The 18,029-nt window shown below is 42.2% G+C and overlaps 1 protein-coding gene across 3 annotated transcripts in view; it reads right to left on the reverse strand.

Annotated features, from left to right (window-relative positions):
* Positions 1–18,029, reverse strand: part of BMPER (BMP binding endothelial regulator) — a 255,086-nt gene that overhangs the window by 210,109 nt on the left and 26,948 nt on the right. For all 3 annotated transcript variants that reach the window (XM_044946678.2, XM_006071047.4, XM_045166416.1), the window contains exon 3: positions 8,083–8,182. In XM_044946678.2, the coding sequence (XP_044802613.2) occupies positions 8,083–8,182 (100 nt within the window). The remainder of the gene's footprint in view (positions 1–8,082; positions 8,183–18,029) is intronic.

Here is an 18,029-nt window from a genome sequence, read left to right on the forward strand (position 1 = left end):
TCAGGAATAAGACAAGGATGCCCACTCTAACCACTACTATTCAACATAGTTTTGGAAGTTTTAGCCACAGCAATCAGAGAAGAAAAAGAAATAAAAGGAATCCAGCTTGGAAAAGAAGAAGTAAAACTCTCACTGTTTGCAGGCAACATGATCCTCTACATAGAAAACCCTAAAGACTTCACCAGAAAATTACTAGAGCTAATCAATGAATATAGTAAAGTTGCAGGATATAAAATTAACACACAGAAATTCCTTGCATCACTAACAATGAGAAAACAGAAAGAGAAATTAAGGAAACAATTCCATTCACCATTGTGATGAAAAGAATAAAATACTTAGGAATAAATGTACCTAAAGAAACAAAAGACCTATATATAGAAAATTATAAAACACTGATGAAAGAAATCAAAGATGACACAAGTAGATGGAGAAATATACCATGTTTGTGGATTAGAAGAATCAATATAGTGAAAATGAGTATACTACCCAAAACAATCTATAGATTCAGTGCAATCCCTATCAAGCTACCAATGGTATTTTTCACAGAACTAGAACAAATAATTTCACAATTTGTATGGAAATACAAAAAACCTCAAATAGCCAAAACAATCTTGAGAAAGAAGAATGGAATTGTAGGAATCAACCTGCCTGACTTCAGACTATACTACAAAGCTACAGTCATCAAGACAGTATGGTACTGGCACAAAGACAGAAAAATAGATCAATGGAAAAAAATAGAAAGCCCAGAGATAAATCCATGCACCTATGGACACCTTATCTTTGACAAAGGAAGCAAAAATGTACAATGGAGAAAAGACAATCTCTTTAAAAAGTGGTGCTGGGAAAACTGGTCAACCATTTGTAAAAGAATGAAACTAGAACACTTTCTAACACCATACACAAAAATAAACTCAAAATGGATTAAAGATCTAAACTTAAGACCAGAAACTATAAAAATCCTAGAGGAAAACAGGCAAAACACTCTCTGACATAAATGACAGCAGGATCCTCTATGACCCACCTCCCAGAATATTGGAAATAAAAGCAAAAATAAACAAATGGGATCTTATTAAAATTAAAAGCTTTTGCACAATGAAGGAAATATAAGCAAGGTGAAAAGACAGCCTTCAGAATGGGAGAAAATAATAGCAAATGAAGCAACTGACAAAAAATTAATCTCAAAAACATACAAACAACTCCTGCAGCTCAATTCCAGAAAAATAAATGACCCAATCAAAAAACTGGCCAAAGAACTAAATAGACATTTCTCCAAAGAAGACATCCAGATGGCTAACAAACACATGAAAAGATGCTCAACATCACTCATTATCAGAGAAATGCAAATCAAAACCACAATGAGGTACCATCTCATGACGGTCAGAATGGCTGCCATCAAAAAGTCTACAAACAATAAATGCTGGAGAGGGTGTGGAGAAAAGGGAACCCTCTTACACTGTTGGTGGGAATGCAAACTAGTTCAGCCACTATAGAGAACAGTATGAAGATTCCTTAAAAAACTGGAAATAGAACTCCCATATGACTCAGCAATCCCACTGCTGGGCATACACACCGAGGAAACCAGAATTGAAAGAGACACATGTACCCCAATGTTCATCACAACACTGTTTACAATAACCAGGGCATGGAAGCAACCGAGATGTCCATCGGCAGATGAATGGATAAGAAAGCTACAGTACATATACACAATGGAATATTACTCAGCTATTAAAAAGAATGCATTTGAATCAGTTCTAATGAGGTAGATGAAACTGGAGCCTATTATACACAGTGAAGTAACTTAGAAAAACACCAATACAGTATATTAATGGATATATATGAAATTTAGAAAGATGATAATGATGACCCTATTTGTGAGACAGCAAAAGAGACACAGATGTAAAGAGCAGACTTTTAGACTCTATGGGAGAAGGCGACGGTGGGATGATTTGAGAGAATAGCATTGAAACATGTGTATTATCATATGTAAAATAGATCGCCAGTCCAGGTTCGATGCATAAAACAGGGTGCTCAGGGCCGGTGCACTGGGATGACCCTGAGGGATGGGATGAGGAGGGAGGTGGGAGGGGGTTCAGGATGGGGAACACATGTACACCCATGGCTGATTCATGTCAATATATGGCAAAAACCACTACAATATTGTAAAGTAATTAGCCTTCAATTAAAATAAATAATTTAAAAAAAAAAAAAACAAAATAAGAGGCATATAAAATAGATGCTTCTGAACTGTGGTGTTGGAGAAGACTTGAGAGTCCCTTGGACTACAAGGAGATCCAACCAGTCCATTCTAAAGGAGATCAGTCCAGGATGTTCTTTGGAAGGAATGATGCTGAAGCTGAAACTCCAGTACTTTGGCCACCTCATGCGAAGAGTTGACTCATTGGAAAAGACTCTGATGCTGGGAGGGATTGGGGGCAGGAGGAGAAGGGGATGACAGAGGATGAGATGGCTGGATGGCGTCACTGACTCGATGGACGTGAGTTTGAGTGAACTCCGGGAGTTGGTGATGGACAGGGAGGCCTGGTGTGCTGCAATTCATGGGGTCGCAAAGAGTCAGACACAACTGAATGACTGAACTGAACTGAACTGAAAATAGCCCCTCTTTTTCATCTAGCCTATATTCTAAATTCAGTTGATCCTATAATTGCAGTTCATCACCCTGGGTTAAGATTTGCAAAAATAGCATCATTCAAGTCTTGATATGTTGACAATTGTCAGTGCCTTCTACATATCATTGAAAAACATAAAAGTAATGTCTGGCCCTCAGCTAGGTTCTTTAAAAGGAGCTTGATACCATTTTTCACAAAACCACAGAAAGGGAGAGAAAAATTCCCATTATAATATAGGAAAAATCTAGAACAGGAAAAACTAGGGACAGGAGTGTGCATGTAGCATTCTCAAGTAAATAACTGGTTACATGGGCAGTGTAGGGGCAATGTGGCTATATGGGCAAGATTTTAAAGCAAAAACAGCTGTAGAGATATTTTTACAAAGCAAATAGCAAATGAATAAGTACTATTTAATTTCATTTATGTAAAAATTTATGCTCAAAATCCTCCAAAGCTAGGCTCCAACAGTATGTGAACCAAGAACTTCCAGATGTACAAGCTGGATTTAGAAAAGGCAGAGGAAGAACCAGAGATGAAATTGCCAATATCTGTTGGATCATAGAAAAAGCAAGAGAATTCCAGAAAAACATTTACCTCTGCTTCATTGACTACGCTAAAGCCTTTGTGTGGATTACAATAAACTGTAGAAAATTTTTCAAGAGAGAGAATACAAGACCCACCTTACCTGCCCCCTGAGAAATCTGTATGCAGGTCAAGAAGCAACAGTTAGATTTGTATATAAACAATGGACTGGTTGGGAAAGGAGTACATCAAGCCTGTATATCGTCACCCTGCATATTTAACTTATATGCATAGTACATAATATGAAATCCAGGGCTGGATGAAGCACAAACTGAAGTCAAGATTGCCGGAAGAAATATCAATAACCTCAGATATGCAGATGACACCATCCTTGTGGCAGAAAGTGAAGAGGAAACAAAGAGCCTCTTGATGAAGGTGAAAGAGGAGAGTAAAAAAGCTGGCTTAAAACTGAACATTCAAAAAATGAAAATCATGGCATCCGGTCCCATCACTTCATGGCAAATAGATGGGGAAACAATTGAAACAGTTTATTTTCTTCAAAATCACTGTGGCTCCAAAATCGCTGTGGACGTTGACTGCAACCATGAAATTAAAAGACTCTTGTTCCTTAGAAGGAAAGCTATGACATACCTAGACAGCATATTAAAAAGCAGAGGCGCTACTTTGCCAACAAAGGTCTGTATAGTCAAAGCTATGGTTTTTCCAGTAGTCATGTATGGATGTGAGAGTCAGACCGCAAAGAAAGCTGAACACTGAAGAATTGATGCTTTTGAACTGTGGTATTGGAGAATACTCTTGAGAGACCCTTGGACAGCAAGGAAATCAAACCAGTCAATCCTAAAGGAAATTAATCCTGAATATTCATTGGAAGGACTGATGCTGAATCTGAATCTCCAATACCTTGGCCATCTGATCCGAAAGAACTGACTCATTGGAAAAGCTTTGATGCTGGGAAAGATTGAAGCATCACTGACTCAATGGACATGAGTTTGAGCAGACTCCGGGAGATAATGAAGGACAGGGAAGCCTGGCGTGCTACAGTCCATGGGGTCACAAATGGTTGGACATAACTGACTGAACAACATATAAAATAAAACCACACACACAAGATTACATATATATATAAATGTTTGTATATGTAATAAACTGGAAAAGATCTGGGAAAGACAATAAATTGATAACAATTTTTATTTCTTAGAAGATTCAGTTTTATAGAAAATACTTTTTATTCCCTCCTCCCCTGATGTTAAGTGGGAGAAGAAAATAAAACAGAAATAATACAATTCGATGGTAAGATACCAACTGTGTGTGTGCTTAGTCTCTTCAGTTGTATCCAACTCTTTGTGACCCCATGGACTATAGCCCATCAGTCTCCTCTGTCCGTGGGATTCTCCAGACAAGAATACTGGAGTGGGTTGCCATGCCCTCCTCCAAGGGATCTTTCCTGACCTAAGGATCGAACTTGCATCTCCTATGTCTAATTGAAGAATCCACCTTCAGTGGGTAAAGAATCCACCTTTACCCACTGAGCCTCCAGGGATGCCCAAGATATCAACTAGGTAAACACTTCTACATGGGAAAAAAATACAGGAAAAATATATCAAATATCAACAATCATTTATTACTTCTGGGTGGGAAGATTATGAGTAATTTATTTTCTGTTTTTCCACATTTTAGCCTATTTTTAAAAGCTTCTTCTGTGATCATATGTAACTATTCTAATCAGAAAAATAGAAATAAACCAGTAGCTAAGAGCAAATATAACTGTGTTTCTTAAAACCCAGGAGACAAACATTGTATTATGGAGTAGAAATTAAGAAAATAAAGGAGGCGTCTTTAAGATCCCCCTCTAGAGCCTGACAGGTCAGATCTACTCAGGAGTTTCTATCAGGAAGGTCCATCTTGAGGCAGGCTGAGGATTTTGACCTCCCCAGAAGGCCTTGACTTTACTGTCAGAATGAGAACTCAGGGGACTTCCCTGTGGCTAAGACTCTGTGCCCTGGGTTTAATCCCGGGTCAGAGACCTAGACCCCACATGCTGCAACTAAAAAGAGACTCTTCATGCCACAACTAAGACCTGGCACAGCCACATAAATTAATTTTAAAAAATGGAGAACTCAGGACACTGAATTCAATGGTCTATGCTTGGGTCCAGTTCCATTTGAGGAGCCTTATCTTAAGAGAATAATGAATACTCAGGAAAATTATCCCTCTCCCTTGGAAGATCAGGATGATGGGAAGAAAGAATGATGATAAAGGAAACAGCAGGACAAGAAGGAAAGGAGATTACACACTAGAGCAACCCAAGGTGCCCCCTGTCCCATGATAACAAGAGACAAACTGAAAGCCTTGGGCATGGTCCCTTCACACATTCTGCTTCCACCCTGTAGCATCCAATTCATCTCTCACTGCCGAGGCTGCCTTGCAAGATGAAGCTGGCAAATCAGCAGTTAAAAGATAGAGAATGAAATGGAAGAGGTTCTTTAAGGTGCTGCTGCTGCTGCTGCTAAGTCGCTTCAGTCGTGTCCGACTCTGTGCGACCATCCATAGACGGCAGCCCACCAGGCTCCTCTGTCCCTGGGATTGTCCAGGCAAGAACACTGGAGTGGGTTGCCATTTCCTTCTCCAATGCATGAAAGTGAAAAGTGAAAGTGAAGTCGCTCAGTCGTGTCCGACTCCTAGCGACCCCATGGACTGCAGCCCACCAGGCCCCTCCGTCCATGGGATTTTCCAGGCAAGAGTACTAGAATCAACAGTAAATCAGACACACATTAATTCAGCAATGTATTCTTAATTGTGACTATCTGACCATCAGCTTGGGAGATTCCTAAGAAATTACTATTTCAAGTCTTGCATCCATAGCTTTCCACAGTCACGTGAGTAAAACATCTGACTCCCAACTCCATAGGAAAGAGATGAGAAGTAAATGACTGATCACTCCTACTCCAAAAAGCTTCAGAAAACACATTGTTATAGTCAAGCCCATCAGGTATTTATAGAGTACCCACTACATTTATACTGAAAAATGCTTACACGCCAGGCACTGTGCTAAACACTTTGTTTCTTCCATTAGCTACCTCTCCAACACAATTGCTATCTTCGTTTAACAGGTGAGGGAATGCGGCAGAGAGAGGCTCCACGTCTCTACTTGCTCAAGTGGAAACCTTGAGGTATTAGTTTCTCAGGCTGCTGTGACAAATTATCACAAGCTTGGGAGCTTAAGACAACAGAAATGTATTCTCTCACAGTTTCGGAGACTAGAAGTTCCAATGAAGGTGTTGGCAGGACCATGCTCCATCTGAGGATTCTGGGGAGGAACCCCCCTGGGCTTTTCCCAACTCTTGGTAGCCAGAGACATTCCTTGACTTGTGGCAACACAACTCCAACCTCTGCCTCATGCATTTATTTATAACCTTAAACATTATAGTTTACTCTTATAATTATAGTCATTCACCAACAATTGGGCATTAATTCTTGACATGTGGACTTCATATAACAGTGTGTGTTGAAAAGTTCAAACTCAATTGAGTATAGAGACTTGGGGGTTGTCACTAGAAATGGTGCTTTAGTTTACCTGGTTTCTAAAGAACTGCTTTTGAGAGCTCTACAGAAGGGGACCCTCTCTTGCTGCTCCAAAATCGCATTCTCTTCTGTGAGGGTAGAAATCACCCAATCAAGATCTCTTTCAGAGGTCCCCACCCAGGCTGCATATTAAAACCCCCAAGAGTTTTTCAAAAAGACAGATGCTAAGCTTCTCTCCCCAGAGCAAGTGAATAATGTGAATCTCAGCAACACAGCCCAGGCATTCATACCTACTTCTCTCATTACATGGCCACCTCCTCTGTGTGTCTCTGTCTTGTCTTCATATAAAGACACCAGGCATAATATATCTGGAGCCACCCCTAATCCGGCACGACCTTAACTAATTATATCTCCAAAGATCCTATTTCCAATTAAGGTCACAGTCTGGGGTTCCTAGTGGATGTGAACTTTTGGGGAACACTCTGCAACCCAGGATGCATCTTTGGGGTGAGAAATCTCTTTGCAACCCAGGACTGTTGGATCAGACTTGGCAGTGTAACTCCAGAGCCACATCCTGAAGCACTGTGCTCATTTTGATGTCTGCAGGACCACACTACATACACTAAGCATCATCAGAGCAGGACCTGGCTCCTGTCCTGAGGAGCTGACAATCTACCGAACACCAATGAGACAATGAAGGAGAAAAAGCACATCACTGAAATGTCTGTGTGGCCTTCTGATGCCATGGAAACTTAGCTATGATGTGATGGATGAGGGCTGCGGGACCTTGAGCACAGGCAACATCTGGGCAGGTTGGGAGGAAAGGCCTGAGTGAAGGCAGAAACAAGGCTGGCAGAACAGATTCTAGAGAGATGGGCATGCTGGAGAGTCACAGGAGATGGGGCGGAGGGTGGGGGCGGGGTGGAATAAGAATATTTTAAGGATGTTTCAAAGACAAAGGGAAGGACTTCAGTTTAATTCAGAAGAAAAAACTTTAATAGGGACCAAAATGATACAAACTGGTCTTAAAGACTCTTCTGGCAGAGGTGGGCAGGGCAAGCTAGAGCCTGGAAAAACTGAGTGCTGAAACTTCTTGACAAAACAGGCTTGTGTGTGTGTGTATCAACCTGCAGGGGCATCGTGTTTACATCTCTTCTAGGACATTTTAACAACTTGCCTCAGAAAATAAGCCAACGATGCAGATGCTCTCTATGCTTTCATCCCCCATTAGGAGATTCCTCCTTACCACAAGCCCCCCAACACTCACTCGCTTCCCTCCTGACACCCCCTTGCATCCCAGCCAAAAGCTGAATGAATAGAAAGGTGAGAGGAAGAGAAATAAAAACGCCTGCAGGAACAGCCAAAAAAAGGCAGCCAAGACATAAATCACCTTTGCACCGCTCGCAACAGGCTCCCCTCTGCTTGATGGCCAAGGCACAGTCTCTGGACAACACTGGGCACTTCTCTCTCTTACAGGTCACTTCCTTGTTCTAGGCAAAAAAAAAAAAAAGACACATTTGAAATCAGCTTCAAACAGAATCCCCAGAATCCTAGCACACAGCTGAGCCTTTCCCAGCTTTCCTCTTCCTATCTTGCCTTCATCTTCACGAGACAACTCTGTGATAGCCAACGAGATTTTACTCTTTCTGGAGCGGGTATATCCATCCAGGAGCAGATTGAGATTAGAGGCAGATGAACAGGATGGAAAGTCCCTTCTTGACCAGCCAATTTAACATAGATAACCAAACTCCGAGAGACAGAAGCTTTCTTTTGCTCTACCATTTCTTTCTGGTACACACTATAGAAATGATAATATTTGCGTAAATCATATTTTGCCCATTGGGCTACCTGGGCCAGGACTGCATTGTGAGAACAAAAATATTTGCACACGGCCGTCCAACTATCCTTAATAGTAGAGTGCATTAAAATGCAGCAATCTAAAGTTCCAACTCAAATAATGACAAAGTTGAGTATTGAATCAGCTCAGTAAGAGAAAAAATAATATTCCCCATGCCAAGCAGAGACACAGGCGTCAGTGTTTTATAGCTGTGGGACAGCTGTACTATATTAGCACTTATGCTAATGAAAGTATAGTGAGTATTTGCATCTTTGTTTTTATCCAGAAAGGTTAGCTGTTAAAATGACTTTAAGATCCAAACATGATGCATTACCTGTTTGCAGAACAAGATGCACATAAACCAAAAATACTATGTCACAACACTTCCACAAGACTGGGACTGGAAAAATGTCTACTAAGTGCTAGGTGAATAATCATTCTTATTAAATTCCTGGGAGATAGATATCATCACTCTCTCATTTATGCACAGGAAGATTGCTGTTCCAAGTAGCTCTATTACTTTTTGAAGATCATATAACTTTGCAGTGGTAGAGGTGGATTTCAAAATTGAGCTCACAAACGTACACAAGGCCCACCTCCTACCCTGAGTTAAGGCTGGGATGACCACGTTCATCGCCTGATTTGGGGACAGACTAGAGAGGAGCAACTGACCAGCTCTCTTACCTCTAGATGAACACTCTTGGAACATGTGCAGGAGACTCAGCCCTGACAAAGACCTTGGGAAGATTCACAAGTGTACCCAGTAGTCTTCAAAGTCAAGAGACTAAAGAAGATCTCTCCAGTTCTAGTCTAGCACCAAGGAGAGATGTAAGGAGTGTCTATAAGTGTTTGAGTGTGTGTGTGTGTGTGTGTGTGTGTGAGAGAGAGAGAGAGAGAGAGTGAGAGAGTAGGTGGGGAGGGATGGTATGTTGGGGACTGGGAGTCCAAGTTCAGCCTATACACCAAATTGCAGCTCTAAATCAGTGCTAAGATAAAACAAGTGTCTACTAAATACACCTATCATTTAGTAGACACTTGCTACAGTCTCAATCTTGCTGTTGTGACATAGTATTTTTGGTTCACACGCATTTTGTTCTACAAACAGGTAATGCATCATGTTTGGATCTTCTCAAAGTCATCTTAACGGCTAGCCTTTCCAGATAAAACCAAAGATACAAATGCTCACCACACTTTCATTAGCATAAGTGCTAACATAGTGCTTCTCTCCAATCCCCTGGGAGTTGCAGAGCCTCTCAAGGCACTCCCAGGGTCTAATTCGAAAATGAATCCAGACTGTCATCTCCTCCCTTTATGAATGAGCAGAACCCCTGATAGTCCCAGAACTCCACACTCTCCAACTCACCCATCACCTCTCCCCTAGAGTGAGGTACCTGGAGCCTGGGGATGGGTGGGCCCCACCATCCCAACAGCTCTGTTTCTACACGGTCTTGTTGTCTCAGTACCCTGATGGCTTTGCAAGGCCACTGAAGCATGGGAATAATGAGCCCACCCCAACCAATGTTGCTCAAACATTCCCACTGGATGCCACACACAGAAAATGACCATCATTTCCAAGGCCAATGGTAAACACTGTGACGGGGTCATCCCAGGATCTGCCTGGCCACTGAAAGAGTGAGCATCAGTCTTCAGCCATTGTACCCATTCCTGCAAGGCTGGTAGACAGACTTCTAGTCTTCTCATTTATTAGTTATTGGTGTCTGATCAGAAGGTGTGGTTGAGCTAAGTAACCCAGTCTCCTTTTCTTTCCCCATTTTTGGCATCTGTTATGTGATAAGAGTTCTCATAGAGAATCTCACCAACTCCTTAAAACACTATGAGGCAGCGATTCTCACCCTGGGCTGCTAATCAGAACCCATGTGCAGTTCTTCAGAAAGCCTGGCACTGTCTCCCAGCCCCTGAAGCTCAGATCTGATTTCTCTCAGGACCAGGCTCCCCAGATAATTCCAGTGTGCAGCCCAGGCTGAGAACCACTGCCATGAGAAGAGTGTTCTTCCTGCCTGCAAGGCCCAGGTGGGCTCAGGAGCTGTCCACAGTCCCAGAGTGAACGGCTGACTCCAACCTGAACCCAGATATCCTGGCTCTGAGCCAGGCAAAGCTCCTTCCCTCGCCATCTCTGTTTCATAATAAAGGTGGCATCATGACTCACTGTCAGTCTCAACCCTGTGATTTATGTTCATACTTTCTTCTTAAATTACAAATTTAATACATAGTTATGGTCACCTTTCAAACTAAAGGAGTATATTTTTTTAAAAATTATAGTGCCCTTTAACCACCACCAAAGTAATCAAGAACATCGATCAGGTATATACGCTGCTCGGCATGATGAACATTGACTCAGTTTCACAAAGAGCAGTTACACAAAACCATAGTTTTGATACCAGATGTCCCCACGCAGGGCATTACCTCAGAGCATCTGTTAAATCAGCTTTATGCATTCAGTAAACCTGGCTTCTGCCTTAAGGAAAAGTCACCCTCAAGTACATCTCCTCTCTGAAAGGAAAACTCCTTAGGCACAAGGAATTAAAAATTCTAAGGGTAGTCAGAGTGGATGTGAAGTCAAAATTGGGGATCTAATGAACAGGAAGACACATACTCTTACATGTCAGAACTCTGCTAAATTAGAAACCCAGCAGGCAGTCAAAAACCATAGATCCAAGATCCATAATAAATAGCTTGTAATTACAGTTCAGCACAAAAGTTATTTCAACCAGATGGTTTGTAGATTCACATCTGGAATTTTTTGTGTACACACACACACACACACACACACACACACAGAACAAACCTAAACCTTAGCTGTAGGTTTAGTGAGTTTTTCCCCACTTCTGATAACACTTGGGAAGTTTTTATTTTCTACCAAGGGTCATGTTGGTACAGAGCTACCAGATCTGATCATTTCCCTGTTGTCTGGTTGCGTGGATGCGGAGCACAAGCTCAGATTCCCAGGCCCTCCAAGAAACAAAGAAAAACTTCAGAGAATCACTGGTGAAAGGCTGATTCCTCCATCCCCTTAATTGAGTCCAGCAGCTACAGAGTAAATTCAAGCACAGGTTAATTAAGACCACTCACTTTGCTTTCCCTGATTTTGCCAAAGGACAAAAACACTGGTCTTCAAGCCAGCTGCTCTGGTAAGAAGGGGTACACACACAAAGCCGTACCTTCAAGACTCCCTTTCCATTGGCCACCTCACCACACGTGCACCAAGTGTCCTCTGCTCTTACTCAAGATCACAGCTCATTCAGTTCCTTTTTTCATTCAAGAAATGTTTTCTGTTACCGATTCGCGCTTACCGAACACTTTCTATGTATCAGGCTCTGTGCTAAGAGTTGCATATGCATTATTTCACAAAAAAAATCCACATCATCCCCATTTTATAGCTAAGGAACCAGAGTTAGTCAGCTTGCCCAGGCCCCACAAAAGGCAGATCTGGAATATTGGTTTGGCCCAAAATTTCATTCAAATTTTTCTGTAACATCGTATGGAACATTAGTTGGGGTAGGCTCATTATTCCCATGCTTCAGTGGCCTTGCAAAGCCATCAGGGTACTGAGACAACAAGACCGTGTAGAAATAGAGCTGTTGGGATGGCGGGGCCCACCCATCCCCAGGCTCTAGGTACCTCACTCTAGGGGAGAGGTGATGGGTGAGTTGGAGAGTGTGGAGTTCTGGGATTCTCAGGGATTCTGCTCATTCATAAAGGGAGGAGATGACAGTCTGGATTCATTTTCGAATTAGACCCTGGGAGTGCCTTGAGAGGCTCTGCAACTCCCAGGGGATTGGAGAGAAGCACTATGTTAGCACTTATGCTAATGAAAGTGTGGTGAGCATTTGTATCTTTGGTTTTATCTGGAAAGGCTAGCCATTAAGATGACTTTGAGAAGATCCAAACATGATGCATTACCTGTTTGAAGGCATGCACTTAAATGCTGCACCAGCTATTTCCCAGGCATTCAGGATACTAACAAGAACTAAAGAACATCACATTTCCAAGGCCCCAGGGGAGACTGGTGCCTTGCAGGTGGTTCCACAAGCGTGAAGTGAGCACGCGGACAAGAGCTGAATAACTCCAAGGTGCTTTGTCATCACCGACCATGAGAAGGTCCACAAACACCAGCTTCTTTCTGATAACAAAGAAAGATGCACTATTTTGGACATGGATAGTTACTGTGCCCATCACATCGCTGATGGCTAGGCTCATATCTCCAAGTAAATCTTCCCCAAGATTTCAGCTTGAATTTGACTCTTCCCAAATCTATGCCACAGAAATGGTGGTAAAAATGCACTGGAGGAAAAGGTCAGATTTTTAAAAACCCAACCTAGCCCATGCCTAGGGATAATCAACCTCATCACATTTTTCATTCTCTGTCTCTGTCTCCCCATGCTTTCCACTTTCTAGGGTCAGCAAGCCTGTCATTTACCTGTTGTCAAAGGCATCTGTTTGCATTAATGCCTTCTTTTGGAAAGACCAAATATATCAAAACTCAAAACAGCCTCTGGAGGCACATGAAATGAAGTGCCAACAAACAAACATTAAAGAGGGGCATAAGGAGTAAAAAGGAAAAAAAAAATTACATGGCTGGCAACAAAGCTCTATAAGGATGCAAGCCAAACCACAGCTCTGGCCACAGCCAAGTTCATACAGGACTCCCCCAGCCGGCTTGCTGTGTCTAAGATGTGCCACTAGATGGCAGCACAGAGTACCCTGGGCTTAGAAATGTGGCCAGGAGACCTGCCAGTGCCTCCTGAGCATTTTTCAGTGTCTGGTGTGGAGGGAAATCATCTCTCAGTGATTTGGGCTGGGTGGGGAGAGAGGGGGTTAGAGAAGACAGCAAATCGCCATTGTGAGAATTTCCTGTTTGCTTTTCTCAACGAGAAAAAAAAAAGTTTTTGAGATGCTTTTTATTTCAAGCCAAAGTCTTGAAGATATTTTTTTTTTCTAAGATTCTTCCAGTCCCAATCCTATTATGGACTATGGAAAGTATTACCTGACCTTTCATTTATATTTAAAAATAATAATGAAATAAAAATCTGGAGAAGAAAACACAGCAGCTGATATGATAGAACAATCAGGGAGAAATGTCAACTGGCAGATGCTGTATTTCTAGACTATGAAATGGCAACACACATTTCTTGAAATAAGAAGGAAAATGAAAATACTGGGTGCTCTGCCTGCTGATCCTCCCTGTGATTAGCTATATTAGGAAGGTGGCAGACCATCTAGAAGATGGTGTGATTTTTCCCTCCATTCTTGTCTTCTATGAAAGCAAAGCCTGCCTTGGAGGCAAACAGCTGTCATTTGGCGAACTCACAAATTCTAAGTGCCAGATCCTTTTTTAGAAAATCAGGAAGGCTGTGAAGTTATAACATTTTTTTCTGCCCCAAATGAACAACAAAATATGTCAATAAGGTACATGGGCCAGGTAGTATCATTAGAGGGGATAAATAGGTAGAATTCTCTTTCCTAAATTAGAAACTCTCCAGACTACCAAAAGACAAAAACACTGGTTTCCAAGTCAGCGTCTCTGGTGAGAAGGGGAACACACAAAGCCGTGCCTTCAGGACTCCCTTTCCACTGGCTGCCTTATCCCACAGGTAGTAAGTGTCCTCTGCTCCTGGTGGAGTCTGGAGTCTGTCCCCGCCAGACTACCCTGCCCTTACCCTGCCTGTGCGCACACGCTCTGCCATTTCAGCACTGCAGCCTTATTTAGGGAGGGGATGGAGCCCCTATTAAAATACAGATATCTATGGGGCTAGGCTCATATTGATTCTGACTAAGGCACTCCCTCTGTTATCAGCTCCAGTCAGGGGACATATGTCTAGGACAGTGACTTGGAGAAGGAGAGGAGTGGCAGTTCTAAAGTAGCCAAACCAAAGATATGGTCCATGTACCACTGGACCCAGTGCTGTGGGAGGGAGAAGGAAACCACGCAGCAAGCTTCCTTTCTACGCTCCAGAAATCTCCTGGAGGAGACAAGGCACCAGACCTGAGCAGGATCACACAGCCCTGCAGTGTAACCTCTGGCCCCAAGTGAGAATCACAGAAGAGAACTCCATCTTGACTCAAAAGCCATCATGGATGGTGAGCACAAATAAGACACTTGGACCCTTAATCAAATTCTCTTTATTAGAGAACTTGTTTGACATGCACAGACAGTAGTGTTTCACTATTTGAGAGTCTTAAAATTGCTCACAGAGGAAATTTTTTTGAGGGATACAGATGTCTTCTGTCAAGTTTCCCAAGGAAGAAGGTGATCCAACATGAGCGCATGTATTCTCCTTGGAATCCAAGTCTTCACACACATATAGTCAAAGAGGTCAACTTTTCCTTGAAGTGCCCCATTGTAACCCAATTTCAGCCCCACAAGAACCAAAAAGGAATTTTATGGTACTTTCGTACACCGGTCACAATTTCTCCTAGGCAATATTATAAAACGTCTCATAAACAGAAGAATAATACTTTATGTTTACATAGCACTTTTCTTCTAAAGAGCTCTGCAGACATTATTTCATTAATCCTCACAGGTTTCCTAAGATTTGCAGACGGAGGAATAGCACACAATGAAGTTAAGTGTCTCAGGCCCCTCGAAGAGCTAGCTAGCAGTGAACTTGGGAAGAAAACCTGGTTCCCAGACTGGGATTAAGGGGCCAGCCAGGGAGGTTAGTTGCTAAGGCACAGCATTAAACTTTACGAGTGTATCATATTAAAATTAGGTTAGCTCCTACATGACTGCTGAGAGTTTAGGACTAGATTAGTATGTAGTTGAGTGAGTCTGGAAATTTTCTGGAAAGTCAGGCCACCTGGGTCGGACATGTGAGGTCCCCTGCCCTGTTAGAAGGTAACCTGTGAAAGATGCCATAGAAGAGATGGGTCAAAACTCAAATAAACAGACCTAACTGCAAAAATTACAGTTCTAGAATGCAGAGATACAGACAGAAACTGAAAGAAAAGACCCAGGGGGGGTAGGTATCATTGATACCTGGTTTTGATCATTGAAAAAGTGAAGTGATTCCCTCTCCAGAAGACACAATCTGGGGAAATTCTGCAAGCTAGCATGAGCCTCTGAGAGGAGACAACACAAGTTTGTACCTGCTCCAGCCGGACTCCTCTGGATGAAATCTGTTCTTAATCTCTCAGAAAAGAATCAGTGGAAGGTGAGGGAGACTGAGATAGCTCAGTGGTTGCCAATGGCAGTAGTAAACTCGATCGATGATTTATTATTTTAATTAAGCTTGGACTTGCTTGTTCTTTGTTACTGACACTACAAGTGACTTCTCCATAACTCTTGCACCAAAAGAGCTAAGAGGGAAAAAAAAAAAAGCAATTTGGTCCACTCCAAAGCCTTAGCGTACAAGTACGAAGCTCCAGGGCTGCAGGCCATGTTTCTCAGCTCAATGAACTTTGAAAATGCACCAACACAACCATTTTTAAGGTGAAGAAAGTGTGTTCAATAGGGAAAATGAACCAAACTTCCCAGCCAAGAGAATGGTTTCCCAACATCTCTTCTCTTTCCCAACTGAGCGAGGTCAGTAGAAGAGGCTGGACACATCCAAGGTCAGTAGAGGTGAGGGGTGTCAATGGCCCTTGCTGTTAATGTAAAGTAACATTTCCAGATTTTTCTGAACGCCCCAACCCCCACCACTTTTGCAAATGCCTTCACTATCAAAAGCCAGAGCTGACCCATCTCTAACGAAATTCTATGAAGTGGCAGTAATAGTTTTCCAGGCAGGTTGCTGAACTATTAAGAATAATAGTGCCTGACATTTATAGAAAATCCATTATTTGCTAGATTGTGCTGAACATGCTTTGTGTATTATGTCCTTTTTAACCCTCACAACAAACCTAAAGAATGCACGGATTTACCCATATTTTATGGGTAAAGCTGGGGCTCAGAGAGGTTATTTTTTATTAGTTTTTATTGGAATGCAGTTACTTTACAATGTTGTGTTAGTTTCTGGCTGTATAGCAAAGTGAATCAGTCATCCGTATACATATATCCACTATTTTCAATTTCCTTCCCAATTAGTTCACCACAGAGCATTGAGTAGAGTTCCCTCTGCTATACAATAGGTTCTCCTTAGTTATCCATTTTATATGTAGTTGTGTATATTCAGAGAGGTTAAAAGGCTCACCCAGCTCCACATAGCTGCAGCAGAGAGTCAAACCCAGGTCTCGCTGAAATCAGAGTCGGTGATTTCATCGCTATACCAGCTTGCCTGGTTTAGAGGTTAAGATGAACCATCTCTTCCTTGCAGCCAACACATTTAAATGCGTGCCATCATTAAGCACTTCCCCATTTTAAGACCATTGCAAACCTTAGTTTATGATTCTGTTTTGAACACAAGAGTAAAAATAGTGCCTTTTAGAAAAAATAGATTAAGTCTCTGACTTAAAAACTCAAAACAAGTGTCAGTCTCTCAGTGTCCTGTCATTTGCAAGTCAGACCAGAGCCTGGACCAAAATCCTCCAAGTCCTCTGGTTTCTTTCGTGATCTGGGGGCACGGGGACAGAGTGTTCCTCTCCCAGGAGGCTGGCAGCATCCCATAGCCATACTTTTGGAGTCTTTACGTGAAAGCATCTTGTAAGAATATAGTTTTGGAGACTTAATGTGAAAGCATCTTGCAAAACATCTCACAATTCATTGCACTCCATCTGGGAGTGTTATTCTTTCTGCCTCTAGTCTAGGCTCGGCAAGCCTTTACCCCAGAGACCTGGACCCTGGCAAAGGCGGCCTTCCCCGGCCCAGCTAACGGCTCAAACTCTGAACAAAGCTGCCCTTGAAGCCCAGCCATTTAAAAGACTTTATGAAGTCCACTGGGGCCCCCCGATTATTTTGCAACAAGTCATATCCCATGAAGAAATTCACTTCTCTGCAACACAAAACAGAGGGAGATTAAAGAAAAAGGCAGAGGGGGTGCAAGGGGCTGGAGAAAAGAAGTAAGACCCCCTGTTGTTCTGTCTGGCCAGAATCGTGTCTTTTAGTGCCCATATCCTCTACCAGGACGATGTTCTGATGATATATGGCCCTAATACATCACGAAATGACAGTATTCTCCTGATACTGTACCTTGAAAATATGACACGTGCCAGCAGAAGCAGCGGGGGATTAATAAGGAGGCCCTTTTTATATTTAACTTACCTAACATTTCAATTCTATTTTAATGGGCTTTAGTTTGTTGGGGGGATTGTTTGGGGGTCCTAAGCTGTTTAAAGAGTTAGGTCTGGCTTTTTTGTGGGGTGGGGGGGCACCTTTTCAAGGACCTCTCAGAACAAAGAGAAACAGGCCATTAGACTGTCCCAGCCACTCAAGTACAGCTCTGATTTAAAACAGGGCAGTGTCAAACAGCTTCTCATTCTGTTTAATCATATTTTGAAATAGAACCAAAGCATTAGAGAAGGCAGAAGACAAAAGAAATAACCACCAAATAAAAATAGTAGCCCAAAGAAAGTAGCACTGCCTGGTTTTTATTAGACTGCACATC

This window comes from Bubalus bubalis, chromosome 8 (assembly GCF_019923935.1).
Source record: "Bubalus bubalis isolate 160015118507 breed Murrah chromosome 8, NDDB_SH_1, whole genome shotgun sequence".
NCBI lineage: Eukaryota > Metazoa > Chordata > Mammalia > Artiodactyla > Bovidae > Bubalus > Bubalus bubalis.